We start from the raw sequence: 15,346 nt of genomic DNA, 5'->3' as shown, positions 1-15,346 counted from the left end.
AAATCTGGTACGACACAGCAAGCCATGTAGTATTCTGTTTATCCTACATACCCTACTTACGTATATTTGACCCAAAACGTCCCGCAGTCGAGGCGTGCAATAATTTACGTCAACGCAAAGAAACGTCACTCTAGAAAGTGTAGCATGACGTGTTAGTTCTGAAAATTCATCGAGGGGAATTAGCAAGTTTATCTCGGTGACTTTGGCATCATAAGCAGTGAAAAAACAGGTCCCTGCCAGATTTGCTTGACACGACCTCATTTACATGATATACACATGAGTGGTTTGAACGATATTGTTATCTAATGCGTGGTCTCTCTCACGTATGCAGGATAAATATGCTTTCACATTACACTTTACAGAGAGATGTGTGTTTATAACCCACGTGCACCGATTTTATGCAAAAGCGAACTTGCAAAAGTCGTCTTTGCAGAGCTTAGCCCAGATGAAAGTCACAGGACCAACTCAAAAAGCGGGATGAGCTGTCATCTCATGATGTAGTAACTATGACATAGGTATAAGACCAGCCTTACGTTTCTTTGCCAGAGCGCCCTCGCGGTAGTCGCTTTCTGTGCTTGGGAAACGACATGCTTTTGTGCGAACGGGTTCAAGATGGCGGACGAATGTCAGCCAATGAGCAATGCGATCGAGTTTGACAGACGAAACATGGCATTGATTACAAGCTAAGAAATGTTTGATGACATCGTCGTAAAATACGATCGTCATAAGTAATGTTTACAATCAAAGTTTTCTTCAAAAAGATCTAGAGTTAAAATCCTTTTTCATCATCCCTTAAATGGTGCAATTCATGCTCGAGAATCGTCGTATTAAAGAAAGTATCGTCGTCGAAATGAAACCCAAACACTACGGCCGCCATTTTTGTTTTCCTGCGCACTAGCTTTTGAGACGCCGCAGAGGCGCTCACAGCGCTCTCGGCGGGTGAAGGGTTTCTAAGGCGCGGCGTAAAAAAGTTATGGGACGTCTTACGCTGCGAAACGACCTGCTGATCGATGACACAGTTAACTGCTTCCACCTATGTCTTTCGGGAAAACATAACGGGCATTGAAAGTGGCAGTAACAGATGACCAAACATATGGTCAATTCCACTCTTATTTCCCATCAGTGAACAAAATGAAATGGTTATTTTTCATTTGTTCCAATAATGGATAATTTTAAATGTTCAAATCTAATTGTGGCAGTGACAGAAGACCAAAATTGACCTTAAACTTGCGTGAAGACAAATAAGAACCGTTTGTTTGAAGACAATCGGTTCATTTCAAATCCTGCAATGACAATATCGCACCGAATAAATGTGTGCTTTTTGTCTTTTTCTTTAAAGATTCAATTGAGTTTCTGATGTGTACGGTTCTGAGTTGTACGGTTCAGAAGAGTACGGTTCTGAGGTGTATGGTTTTGAGGTGTACGGTTCTAATGTGTACGGTTCTGAAGCGTGTTTTCAGAAAAATGAGTGTACTCCACAATGCATTCGAACAACCAAAATACTGGATCGGCTTCGGGATGTGCTTGTGAAGAAAAGAAGTCTCAGAATTTTGTTGATCGTATTTTTTTTTTTCACCCACCGTACTGATAATATTTTAGACAATCAAGCGTACATAATGTAGTGAAATCGTATGGGTTCCCAGTTCTGTGTACGGTTCTTGATGTACGGTTCTGAGGTGTACGGTTCTGAAGTGAACGGTTCTGAAGTGTACGGTTCTGAAGTGTACGGTTCTGAAGTGTACGGCTCTGAAGTGTACAGTTCTGAAGTGTACGGTTCTGAAGTGTACGGTTCTGAAGTGTACGGTTCTGAGGTGTACGGTTCTGAAGTGTACGGTTCTGAAGTGTACGGTTCTGAAGTGTACGGTTCTGAAGTGTACGGTTCTGAGGTGTACGGTTCTGAGGTGGACGGTTCTGGGGTGTACGGTTCTGAAGTGTACGGTTCTAAAGTGTACGGTTCTGAGGTGTATCGTTCTGAGGTGTACGGTTCTGAGGTGTACGGTTCTGAGGTGTACGGTTCTGAGGTGTACGGTTCTGAAGTGTACGGTTCTGAGGTGTACGGTTCTGAAGTGTACGGTTCTGATGTATACGGTTCTGAAGTGAACAGTTCTGATGTATACGGTTCTGAAGTGTACGGTTCTGAGGTGTACGGTTCTGAGGTGTACGGTTCTGAAGTGTACGGTTCTGAAGTGTACGGTTCTGAGGTGTACCGTTCTGAAGTGTACCGTTCTGAGGTGTACGGTTCTGAGGTGTACGGTTCTGAAGTGTACGGTTCTGAGGTGTACGGTTCTGAGGTGTACGGTTCTGATGTGTACGGTTCTGAGGTGTACGGTTCTGAAGTGTACGGTTCTGAAGTGTACGGTTCTGAGGTGTACGGTTCTGAAGTGTACGGTTCTGAAGTGTACGGTTCTGATGTATACGGTTCTGAAGTGAACAGTTCTGATGTATACCGTTCTGAGGTGTACGGTTCTGAGGTGTACGGTTCTGAAGTGTACGGTTCTGAGGTGTACGGTTCTGAAGTGTACGGTTCTGATGTATACGGTTCTGAAGTATACGGTTCTGAGGTGTACGGTTCTGAAGTGTACGGTTCTGGTGTGTACGGTTCTGAAGTGTACGGCTCTGAGGTGTACGGTTCTGAAGTGTACGGTTCTGATGTATACGGTTCTGATGTATACGGTTCTGAAGTGAACAGTTCTGAAGTGTACGGTTCTGATGTATACGGTTCTGATGTGTACGGTTCTGAAGCCGTGTACGGTTCTGAAGTGTACGGTTCTGAAGTGTACGGTTCTGATGTATACGGTTCTGAAGTGTACGGTTCTGAAGTGTACGGTTCTGAGGTGTACCGTTCTGAGGTGTACGGTTCTGAGGTGTACGGTTCTGAGGTGTACGGTTCTGAAATGTACGGTTCTGAAGTGTACGGTTCTGAGGTGTACGGTTCTGAAGTGTACCGTTCTGAGGTGTACGGTTCTGAAGTGTACGGTTCTGATGTATACGGTTCTGAAGTGTACGGTTCTGAGGTCTACGGTTCTGAAGTGTACGGCTCTGAAGTGTACAGTTCTGAAGTGTACGGTTCTGAGGTGTACGGTTCTGAAGTGTACGGTTATGGGGTGTACGGTTCTGAGGTGTACGGTTCTGAAGTGTACGGTTCTGAAGTGTACGGCTCTGAGGTGTACGGTTCTAAGGTGTACGGTTCTGAAGTGAACAGTTCTAACGTGAACGGTTCTGATGTATACGGTTCTGATGTGTACTGTTCTGAGGTGTACGGTTCTGAGGTGTACGGTTTTAATGTGTATGGTTTTGAAATGTACGTTCTGAAGTGTACGGTTCTGAGGTGTACGGTTCTGAGGTGTACGGTTCTGAAGTGTACGGTTCTGAAATGTACGGTTCTGCATCTGATGTTTACGGTTTTGAGATGTACGGTTCTGAAGTGTACGTTTCTGAAGTGTACGGTTTTTGGTGTACGGTTCTGATGTGTACAGTTCTGAAGTGTACGGTTTTTGAAGTGCACGGTTATGATATGTACGGTTCTGAGGTGTACGCGTTTAATATATTCACTGTTTAACAAATGAAGCAAGGGACAATATTTCCATATGGGTAATTTGCCCTTTGAATCATGCGACAACATACACCATGCACAAAGTTAAACAAAAATGTTGTTTCTGATTTCCGCTGGCCAAACTCGGACAACATCGTTTCAACATGTAGCATTGCCAATGTAAAATACAAATCTACCCGAATACAACAACAAAATCGACCGGAGTTTTATTCTATTTTCTCTGTCCATAAAAGACAAAGCTGTGTAAGCTTCTTGGTGGCTCTGCACTCAGCGACGTCAAGACGGTTGAATCAATAATTCGATGCGCAGCAATAGACATCTTAAAATGATATTTATCTCTTATCTATGGAGATGCAATGAATGGAAGAGTATGGCTTTTGTGTTTGCAAAGCTGTGTCGACACCATCTTTACCTCTCGATAGTTCTTGTTTAAATAGAATTGATTCGGGTTGTAAACTGTGACTCTTTTGCCGGATAGCTTATCAGATAATAGGTGTTTTAATGGGTACCTATCACGGATTATGTCAGAACTAAAATAAAATTCGTTATTTGACCGATCCATGATACATAATTATGATCGTTCGTTTGACCAACTCTGCTTAGAATGGTTAGCAATTTGAAATTGTAATATGTGACCCTCCACCACGGAATGAGTCGCATGTCACCTCGCGCGGTTCTGCGCTAGGCTTGATATAAGTCCGGAGAGTGTCTGGTAACAGTGTGAGGGTCACCTTAGTCACAGGCTTATAACTCAAACAGTTTTCGCTCTTTTCTAAAACGGTTTTCACCACTGGATAGAGCATAAAAACTCTTTAGGAAAATGTAAAAATATGAAAATCATGCAAAGGTGACAATCATGCGACTCATTTCGTGGTGGAGGGTCACATATGTCAGTGGCCAAAGACTGATGCTGTCTAATATTTTCAACAACAACAACAACAACAAAAGATGTTAAAACAGCAACAACAACAATAATATTAAGGGATTATTTAGTATAAGTCAATTAAGAGAGACGTTAGAGTGTAGCTGATTAATTACGATGAGATAACAACTGGACAATACATTGAAGAGATTTGTCCCTGCACGCAATTCTTTGTATCGTCTGGAATTTTGATGTGTTAATGCAGACATTTGAAATCTTTAACTCACGTTTACACAGAGTTGTTCGCTTGTGTGCTTCGAATACCACAAACCGGATTTCACAATCCTTCCAGCGATAGAATGCAGTAAAGTGCCACAAAACATTTTCTTGAGAACCTGCTTATTTTGGACATCAATACTTGCACCCCAACCCCCCGAGGGTTAGGGGGAAGAATTTACCCGATGCTCCCCAGCATGTCGTAAGAGGCGACTAACGGATTCTGTTTCTCCTTTTACCCTTGTTAAGTGTTTCTTGTATAGAATATAGTCCATTTTTGTACAGATTTTAGTCAAGCAGTATGTAAGAAATGTTAAGTCTTTTGTACTGGAAACTTGCATTCTCCCAGTAAGGTAATATATTGTACTACGTTGCAAGCCCCTGGAGCAAATTTTTGATTAGTGCTTTTGTGAACAAGAAACAATTAACAAGTGGCTCTATCCCATCTCCCCCCTTTCCCCGTGATATAACCTTCGTGGTTGAAAACGACGTTAAACACCAAATAAAGAAAGAAAAGAAAAGACTTGCACCCCAATGCAAAATCAGATTTTCTCACATTTCTAGCGAGAGAATGTTCTCTGTGAGATGTTCCCTTAGGACAACCGTAACCGATACCCCAAGCAACAAACCAGAGTTTATAACTTTGCCAGCTTTGGAGAGAAAAAAACACCACCTTTCTACCGAAAACATATACACCTTGTACATATACGAGCGCATGTTTCTTTTTTTTCTTTTCTTTTTTAGAATACAACTCTGAAAACTGCGACTGTGTAGAACATGTTCAGCTTTCATGATGATTGTTTTCAATTTACAAGTGTACATTCAGTCAAAGAAATGTTCCTGTTGACGATATGAATGGGGAGGGTTATACTCATGCAGGACTGGCTCGATCCAATTTTACGGAAATGTGCAATAAACTCGGTCAGAATAACTTCTTTTCAGTGACAGGTCTGAATAGTTTGAATTTTGAGTTCAGCACAGGAAGAGAACATCAGCGAGCGGTCGTTGTCTCTGGTGTAATCATTCCCTTATAAAAATAAATATTGCTACTGTTTAAACAACGTCTATGCCTCAATAGTAAAAGCGAAAATGTTGATCTTCTGATCCAAAATATGTTCCATAAATACAGATGCTAAAACTCTTTCCATCTCGCGGGGCTTAAAGTTCTCCAACAATGCATAACTGTTATTACATAGTACAACACAGTAATGCTGACGCATGTTTAAGCAATATGAAACTGTATATGAAATTCAATAGTACTAGTAATGATTAATCAGAATGTGTTCTATTACATTGTCCTTCTACACATGTTGCCATGACATCTATGTTTGGCGAACAGAAGATAGACCTGACTACTTACACTTTCTAAGAGTAAGACACAATACAGCCCTTATTCCATAAAAGCGGGAAATTTCATGTATCTAAATTTAAATTTCTAAGGTTACCGCTAATTATTATACATTCAAAACACTCAGTAAAATTCGTCATAATCATCAATTCATCGTTTAAATTCAAGAGCCATCTCTTTGTTCTGCAGCAAACTTGAAATAGAAAGGAATAAACCTGTATGCAGTTGAGCGTGACCTATACTAGCTCTTGGGTTCATTATAATTGTAGCGATTTCAAAGTGTGTTTCTTTGTTTTCTTTTTTTTCCCCTTCATTGATTTTCATTTTTCCCTGCGTAGTTATTCAATATATGCGACAATCATATAAAAGCTGACCTCTTGTGCAAAAATCGAAGTCCCGGAGGATTTATCTTTCAGTATAGCTTTTCCAAAGGTAACGCTTTTGCGTTGACACCTCAGTAATTGTCTGTTTAATTTCGAACGGGTTAAAGCCACACCGGAAAGTCAAACACGAAGATTCCCAGGTTGGCCGGATTTAAAATTACTGTCATTTGATATCTGGGTCGAAGCCAGCATGAACGGCTACGCTTAATGGACGGTTATATTTATGGATCCCGTGAGCTATGCTTCTGCTAAAAGATTTTGTTTCTTAAAAAAGGAAAAGAGTAAAAAAAAAAAGGGGGGGGGGAGGACTAAAAAGAAATGAAAAGAAGAAAAAAAGTAGGCAAAATGCTGTTATTATGGCACCGGCTTTTGACAGCGATATAATCAAAAAAGACGAAAGTCATGACATCGCGAGGCGATCGAAGGCAACTTAATCACTGGCGTTATCTTAGCGGCGTTTCTGCAAACAAGACCCCGTGTTTACTTTGCTGTATTTATTTTCCACCTCCCCGTCTTCTCCTGAGAGAGATCTTTAGGAGATATATAGACCCATTTGCATTTCTTTCACCCGGCACCTTTGTCTTTCTTCTAAATGCTATTATTTATCAAACTATAGCAAACTCCAGGAGCTGATGTTTAGAGAAGCTAAACTAATCGTTCACTGCGTTCTGAGTTGACCCTCGCCTACTACGCTTTGTCAATCAGTTTAAAGTACGCTTTTGTGAAGCTGTTTGTTTAATGAAAGTGTTGTGTGTGTACGTTTGCTTCATATTTTCTTAGGTAAAGATATTTCGAATAATAATGACAACAACAAACAATGCAGGAAACCTGTTTAACAGCGACTACTATTGAAACATGTATGCCCAGTCTTGTATATAAGAAGTGTAAACCAAGTTATTTTCAATATTATGCAGTTTACTAACCGTTCGTTACATACAAATATTTGGCAAAGCATATCCCTTTGAAGTTGCATTGTCGCGAGCTGATTACTTCAGTGTGTACACAATACTAAGACTGTATACAGCCCAACGCCAAAAGATCCAACATCACCGCCCAAATTCGTTATAATCCGACAGAAGATCAACATTTCGGACAATATCTACTGTGTGTGCAAGATTTGAAAATAACGATGACTACTTTCATTTTATTTTCGAATTAGACTATTTAAAATAAACTGACATACATTTTCTATAAATTACGTGTATCACGAAAGGTTTTGCTGCTTTTCTTTTGCAGACGATGTTGAAGAACAAGTTCAAAGTTTCTGTCTGAATATACCAACGAATGGAAAAGAACGCTGGTGCTTTCTTACATGCAGATAGAGCGAGTTTCCGGACCAACATTTTCAGTCTTAATCATTTGTCAACTTGCGCTTAATTAAGATATCATTCTTCTCTTGTTAACAATCATGTACACAGTTTCCGATTTGATCAGGCTTGTACATGTAAGAAGAGCATCGCTCCAATTGAAACATCACATCAATCAAAATCAAAAGACTGGGTGAAAAGAAAATGTTCTGCTGAATTAATTTGGCTGGCAAAAGTGTTATTTAGGAAATGAGTTCAGCAATAGCATTCTCACTTTAAACAAGTCGCGTAAGGCGAAAATACAATATTTAGTCAAGTAGCTGTCGAACTCACAGAATGAAACTGAACGCAACGCAACGCAGCAAGACCGTATACTCGTAGCATCGTCACTCCACCGCCCGTGGCAAAGGCAGTGCACGTGGAATTGACAAGAAGAGCGGGGTATTCGTTGCGCTGAGAAGGATAGCACGCTTTTCTGTACCTCTCTTTGTTTTAACTTTCTGAGCGTGTTTTTAATCCAAACATATCATATCTATATATTTTTGGAATCAGGAACGGACAAGGAATAAGATGAAAGTGTTTTTAAATTGATTTCGAAAAAAAAATTTGATAATAATTTTTATATATTTAATTTTCAGAGCTTGTTTTTAATCCGAATATAACATATTTATATGTTTTTGGAATCAGCAAATGATGGAGAATAAGATAAACGTAAATTTGGATCGTTTTATAAATTTTTATTTTTTTTTACAATTTTCAGATTTTTAATGACCAAAGTCATTAATTAATTTTTAAGCCACCAAGCTGAAATGCAATACCGAACCCCGGGCTTCGTTGAAGAGTACTTGACCAAAATTTCAACCAATTTGGTTGAAAAATGAGGGCGTGACAGTGCCGCCTCAACTTTCACGAAAAGCCGGATATGACGTCATCAAAGACATTTATCAAAAAAATGAAAAAAAACGTTCGGGGATTTCATACCCAGGAACTCTCATGTCAAATTTCATAAAGATCGGTCCAGTAGTTTAGTCTGAATCGCTCTACACACACACACACACACACGCACGCACACACACACATACGCACATACACCACGACCCTCGTTTCGATTCCCCCTCGATGTTAAAATATTTAGTCAAAACTTGACTAAATATAATAGAAAGCAGTCAGACTTGATTTTTTTATGTTTCCATGCGGAAAGATGTTCGTATCACATTTAAATGCCTGGAAAGCTCCGTGGGGATAAAAAATGATCGCTTACTGTTACACGAAACGAAATGCAAAACATACCTTTTAAAATCTGTAGGCACTCAGAAGAACACTGAAAGGTGTATATTGACATCTCTCTGTCGTCTTCAACGATCTATCTGTTGGGCAAAATACGTCTTCATGATTTATCGGCCTCTTCTGCTTCGCGTCTTTCTTCCAACATGGCCGGGGTTGTTGACTTAGGATAGATGTCATTGAATTTTTCCTATTCACATTCACGCGCGTATCGGACGTGATGGTATCTTCGCATGTGAATGAAATGCCAGTCAGATATTTGTTTTCCTGGAGTCTTTCCCATGCATCTTGACATCTTCCCACATGAGAAAGTTCTGTTTGTTCTGTCGAAAAGGATGAGTCTTTTACTTGTACATTACACATTGCACAAGTTTGCGCCTACGAAATTTTGCCCACACAGTTCAACAGAGTTATAAAAGAACAGTTCTTTTTTGTGACATTTGTAGAAAAGCTGAACAAAGAACTGTTAAATATGTTTAAATCTGCCGCAATTTATTGTTAAAGTAGTAATCTTGTCAAATATCTTTGATTGACTTTCCTCCTGCAGAGATAAAAACCATATGACCATATCATGTTAAAGCAAAAGACAATACATTGGATAATAAGAGGACAATAACAGAAACCTAAAATCATCTATCAAAATTATGTATATATCCTTGAATTCTCTGTGATATACGCAATTTGACAATTACAGAATTAAACACCCCCGCCGCCGCGCTTCATTCCCCGGTCGGCCAGAAATTAGATCATTTATGCTGATAATTATAGTTAAGGTTACATTCTAGGGTAGATTCCAAGTATTGATTTTAATCAAACTATAGTCAAAAATATTGTTTTATACTTGAAACTCACGTGCACCATTTTGCTTGAAGGGGCAAATTATACCTGCGCAGAGTCAGCGGCACAGACGACGCACTGCAGATTATTGAAGTAATTCTTTTTTTATTTCCCAGCCCGCTACACGTTGCGTGAAAAGAAAACAGGCCAAGTACTCGTCATAATCCCTATCGCAGCATGCAGCGCCGCTTACTCTGAGCAGGTATAATTTGCCCCTAATAGCACACGCTCAATGTGCCGCTCTGCTTGCTTTCAGTGTAAGTTTTAGCCATTCTTTTTGTCTTCAGTATTGATAAGGGATACTTAAAATACAATGAATACGTGGAATCAAGACAAAATGTGAGACAAAAGAAATGGAAGGCTTAACAAATGCAACGTCGACCTAAAACGTCTCATAAGAACAGACCACCACGACAACTGCTGATTGACTCAAACGAATAAAGTCGCAAAATCAAAAATTGGTTGTTATAATAATTATATCTTATTTGTTTGTTTCTTTCTTTGTTTGCTTTTTTATTTATTTAAAAGAAATCCTGTGTTTAATCCGCAATGACGGAGTGAAAGTACCTGTTATCATTTTTAAAACAGATCTTCATAACAGACACATTTTTTCTATTTCAGGATGTGCTTAACTTTTTCTTTTGTAAGATTTTCTGTTTACATTGCAAGATTCACTCCCATTCCGCTTTACAGACTGAGATAGAAAACAAACTCTAATCGGTCCCGCTTAGCTAAAAGGCTGGAGGGTCGTTGAAAACCAAGAACCAAACTTCTTCACAGCAGCGGATTTTTTTCTCAAACTGTAAACACTATCCACCCTACGTACGAGGTGTCTGGGAACACCACCGCGCGGAGGGGTTTTGCGGGCAGCGCAGCAAAGAGAAAGAGGGAAATTTTTCTCATTTAAGCAATGCTAACTTAAAGAGAGGTAGCGCTTGAAAGAACTCAGAAAAAGTGATTGTTAATGGTTCATACGTGTAAACACACGTTGTTAAGTGTAACAGCATCAAACTTATTTCAAATTTGTGTAATTATTTCTAATACAATCATTCCGAAATTGTGCATCACATCATCCAAACTATTTTGCGCTCAAATGCAGAAAAGTTGTCCTCATAAATATCTGAATAACGTTAAATATTTTACATGTTTAAAGGAATAACCTGCAAATCATATCTTACGGAAAATTGGAAATATATACCTAAAAAAAGAGTAAGTTAGGACAAATGTGTAATAAAAAATAAAGACTGGAACACCATTTGAATTTGAATAATCATCATTCAGTCTACATTAAGACATCACATCACCACCACCACTTCTATACTACTACTTACTCCTAATACTACCACTACCACTGGTTTATTAACAGTCGCAGTGAAAATTAGTTGATTTCACTTCCAAATTTAAATTTCGAGCGTGTTTATGTAACGCAGCTGGAACGGAGAACTATACAGAATTCCAAAAACCAAAAACTGAAAGCAGAAAAAAGATAACACAGACAGGGTCGAAAAGCTCGACATTACGGGTGAGTGAATAAAAAAAGCATGTGTGTGGATTCTCAGCAAGCACTCAACTCATCCCCGTAGCGTTGTCCGCGGTTCTGGACAAAATGCCCCAGGATCTTCTGCCACACCGCAGCACGAAAGGACATGGCCAAGAGTGGACTTGCTCACTAAATAACTGAGTGAGAAATGGACACGCTTTGAATTTTTTTTTTTTTTTTTTTTTTTTTTTTTTTGCAAGACGCCTCTGTGAAGAGAAATAGGTAAGCGCAATGAAACCTATCCTTTGTGTGTGTGTGTGTGTGTGTGTGTTTGTGTGTGTGTGTGTGTGTGTGTGTGTGTGTGTTTGTGTGTGTGTGTGTGTGTGTGTGTGTGTGTTTGTGTGTGTGTGTGTGTGTGTGTGTGTTTGTGTGTGTGTGTGTGTGTGTGTGTGTGTGAATAGAATAGAATAGAATAGAATAGAATTTATTGTCATCAACCCTTAAGGATATTGACACAAGTTGTACAATAAATGAATGGATAAATAATGTACAAATTATTTCATTCAATATTGAAACAATTAAAAACAAAGGCTCCAAGCAATTTTTGATGTGTGTGTGTGTGTGTGTGTGTGTGTGTGTGTGTGTGTGTGTGTGTGTGTGTGTGTCTGTGTGTGTGTGTGTGTGTGTGTGTGTGTTGTATAATTGTACCCCAAGACGTGTTTTAGACTTTCTCTTCACAGTACATGTATCGGGAAAATGTGCCTCAATTCTCTCTCTCTCTCTCTCTCTCTCTCTCTCTCTCTCTCTCTCTCTCTCTCTCTCTCTCTCTCTCTCTCTTCTCTCTCTCTCTCTCTCTCTCTCTCTCTCTCTCTCTCTCTCTCTCTCTCTCTCTCTCTCTCCTTCTCTCTCTTCTTTCCATACTTTCTCAGATTTTGTTTAGTCTTTGCAAAAACAAGGCCTTCTGTTAATTGTCTTCGCTAAGATTTGATGTATTCATCGTAATTCTGATTTGTTTGTTAATACTGCTACGAAATGAGCTTAAATGCGCATCGTCTTTTGCCCCACAAACGCTGTGTATTCAACCGTGTGGTGTTGCTTTTGTAAGCGTGATTTTGTTATATACAAACAGGTAGGTGGTTTTTTTTGGTGTAAGCAGGACTTAGTGATAATGCATCTAAATGAATATTTTGTTTATTTGTTACCAGTAATGTCACACGTTTTCATTGATGATTTTTCTCAAAAAAGAAAAACTATCTTTATAGATCTTTGTTTCTTCTTTTTCTGTGAGGATCGGGAGAGATTTTGTGAGGATGAGCGTGTTGCCGTTTTATTGTTTCGCTTTTTGTTTTGTTTCTCAAAAGTCTACAAGCTTCCCTGGTGGCTAATCTGTAGCCGGATTTTTTTCTTCTTCGTTTTTTTTCACTTCTGCAGTGTGAAAAAAAAGCACACGTAAGATATGACAAGCGTGAACTATTTAGCTCTCGGCGGACACCGGAAATTGATATACTTATTGAATAAAGAGAGAACAATTACAAAGACAAATGGGTCTTGTCAATGATACATTGCAGGATAAAAACAATCACGGATTAAAAATATGTACTTTGGTTAGTGGAGATTTTAACACGAAACAAAGGTCTCCAAACTGTGGGACACTCTTGTTCAATCCCCTTTCGTCCAGCAGCAGAGAAGCAGCTATCAATTGATAACGGGACGCTCACCAAGGAGCGACAAAGTCAAAGAGAGCCAGACAATGCCAGTCAGCCGTGAAGGAACAACAAGACCGTGTAGCGAGTAAAGTGCCCTCGCTCTTTTTGTGCAAACAACGATTAGAAGACGCAGCAGCTGACGCGGTTCTCTCCCTTATCCTCAAGTTGTCAATTCTCTCCCTTGGTTCGAGTTTTGAGTGGCGGGGAGATCTTTTCATTGTTTCCGCCCCGGGTCCGTTTTGCGTTTATTATGTGCCGACTGTGGAACGGTTGTCAATATAAAAGAAAGAATTATTGACTTCCTGAGTGTTCATTTATATTTCCGTTGTTTTGGATGGAGTTCTTTTTATGTATTCGCATTTTGTCAGAGTACAATCAAGAATGTAATGTTCATCAAAAGTTGTGTACAGGGAGACGATGAGCATTACAACAGAAAAGTAAGTTTGACGATGATTAGAATTAAAACCAATAAAGAATATCGCCGAAACAGAATATAAATGCAAACTCTGACAAATTTACCATAAACGACACACATAAATAAACAAACAAACAAAGAAATAAACAAACAAACAAACACACAAACACATAAATAAATAAATAAATAAATAAATTATAAAAACGGCAGCCAATGTGAACACACCCGCGCACGCGTGTGTCTCTAGCTTTGTGCTATTCGACAGCCCCTTATAGGTTTTCTTTTACAGTTACATTGTTTTCAAAAGACACCACCAACAACAACAATAACAACAACAACGACGACGACTGAATAAATAATTATGCAATGCAAATACACAAAACAACCCTCTTCTGCTACAAAAAGATAACAATGCCCCCCCTCCCCCCCTTTTTTTTTAGTGACTCTTTAGTAAAGTACAGGACTTCTAAACAAAAACATTTCAAGAAATGACCTGGCCTATTTCAAAGCTACCTGTTCTTCTCCTTTGTTCTTAAGCCGCCACGCAGGCTAAGGAAGTCACGGGAAATCGATGAAAGGGGATCCTTCCCAGAACAATTAGTGATGACGCTTTCGATTTTTGTCCTTGCTGTCACACACATCCTATTATGCACGTGCGTCCGTATTTGATCGCCAGTGCAAATATTAATGGATAAACACTGAAGGCAAGTGTGAAAATCCGCCCTGGAAGTCGCAGAAGCTGGGAGATGGCTTAATGACAGGAAGAACCAATAAGTGGAACCATCCTGGAATTTGTCTTACCTGGGCGGCACATTTTAAAGGGGTAAACGCCTGTGTAGTGCGCGAGAGTTAAATGAAAGATTTGTCAGGAAGGATGATGACGATGATGATGTTGATGATGTTGATGATGATGATGATGATGATGATGATGATGATGATGGTGATGATGATGATGGTGATGATGATGATGATGATGATGCAAGTATACATATGCTCAAAATCGGAGTATGACTGCCAAACAACATCACAAATGCTTGCAAATGAAAGTCCAATCGTAACAATGAGAGTGCAAGTCGGAGTTGTACGCCACATCCACAGAACAATTAAAACTCTGTTGTGATGTTGGGGGCTTAAACTAAGGCAAAGATTTACTTTTAATGCAAATGGTTATGCACAACTAAGAAGAAGAAAAAACTCTTCAGTCACTGTATTTATAAATAGAAGTTTCAAATAAAAATATATGAAAGAAGTAAAATAAGTCTAGTCTCCGACCCTTGCCCCTTTAAATGAAAAAGATGGCAGGCCGCAGATGCATGAAGAGAAAGTGGTGAAGACATGTCAATATTTGCTGTCAGGACGGAGTCATGGAGTACAGCGCGAATAACCAGAAACATGCGGAGGTAAGAAGGAGAATGACCCTGCAAAGCACCCAGGTGTTGTTGCCTTGTGTTCCTCGAGGTAATGTTCAATGAGACCTATTTTTGATACCTACTTATAATTTCTGTTGATCTTTTTCAATAGCACGTGAGATCATCATCATCATCATCATCATCATCATCATCATCATCATCATCATGGTCTTCGTCATCATTTTATGTCAATAATGCATGCTTTACTATCAACGGTGTGATTGTTTTCAAAACCGGCAGGTTTTCATTAGTATGAATTCTAGCGCCAACAATTACTGGCCAGTCTGTCAAATATATAGTAAGGCGTTTCATATATAGTTTTGAAGAATCGAGTTTTGAGAAGTTTTCTGGTAAAATATACCTGTATAGAAGTCCAAGAAAATTTGCTGTGACTTAATTAATGGAGACACAACTGAAATGACAAACTCGAAAATGCTTCGTTATTAAGTTAATTAATTAATTACATCAATGTTAATAAGACAACGG

The 15,346-nt window shown here is 39.3% G+C and overlaps 1 protein-coding gene across 1 annotated transcript; it reads left to right on the top strand.

Moving 5' to 3' along the window:
- Positions 1 to 1,631: 1,631 nt before the first annotated feature.
- LOC138961166 (mucin-22-like) lies at positions 1,632 to 15,055 on the top strand. Its single transcript, XM_070332766.1, has 3 exons — positions 1,632 to 3,301; positions 14,291 to 14,433; positions 14,973 to 15,055. Exons 1-3 carry the CDS (start codon positions 1,632 to 1,634, stop codon positions 15,053 to 15,055), a joined length of 1,896 nt encoding a protein of 631 aa, XP_070188867.1.
- Positions 15,056 to 15,346: the final 291 nt, after the last annotated feature.

This window comes from Littorina saxatilis, linkage group LG3 (genome assembly GCF_037325665.1).
Source record: "Littorina saxatilis isolate snail1 linkage group LG3, US_GU_Lsax_2.0, whole genome shotgun sequence".
Classification (NCBI taxonomy): domain Eukaryota; kingdom Metazoa; phylum Mollusca; class Gastropoda; order Littorinimorpha; family Littorinidae; genus Littorina; species Littorina saxatilis.
The sequence above is the reverse complement of the archived record's forward strand: the minus strand, read 5'-3'. Positions and strand labels throughout refer to the sequence as shown.

Excerpts from the sequence above, each read along its gene's own strand:
- LOC138961166 (XM_070332766.1), top strand. The coding sequence starts at position 1,632 with ATGGGTTCCCAGTTCTGTGTACGGTTCTTGATGTACGGTTCTGAGGTG. Across the intron at positions 3,302-14,290 it reads AATGTGTATGGTTTTGAAAT|TGCGCGAGAGTTAAATGAAA; the intron begins GTACGTTCTGAA and ends ACGCCTGTGTAG. Across the intron at positions 14,434-14,972 it reads TGATGATGATGATGATGCAA|CACGTGAGATCATCATCATC; the intron begins GTATACATATGC and ends CTTTTTCAATAG.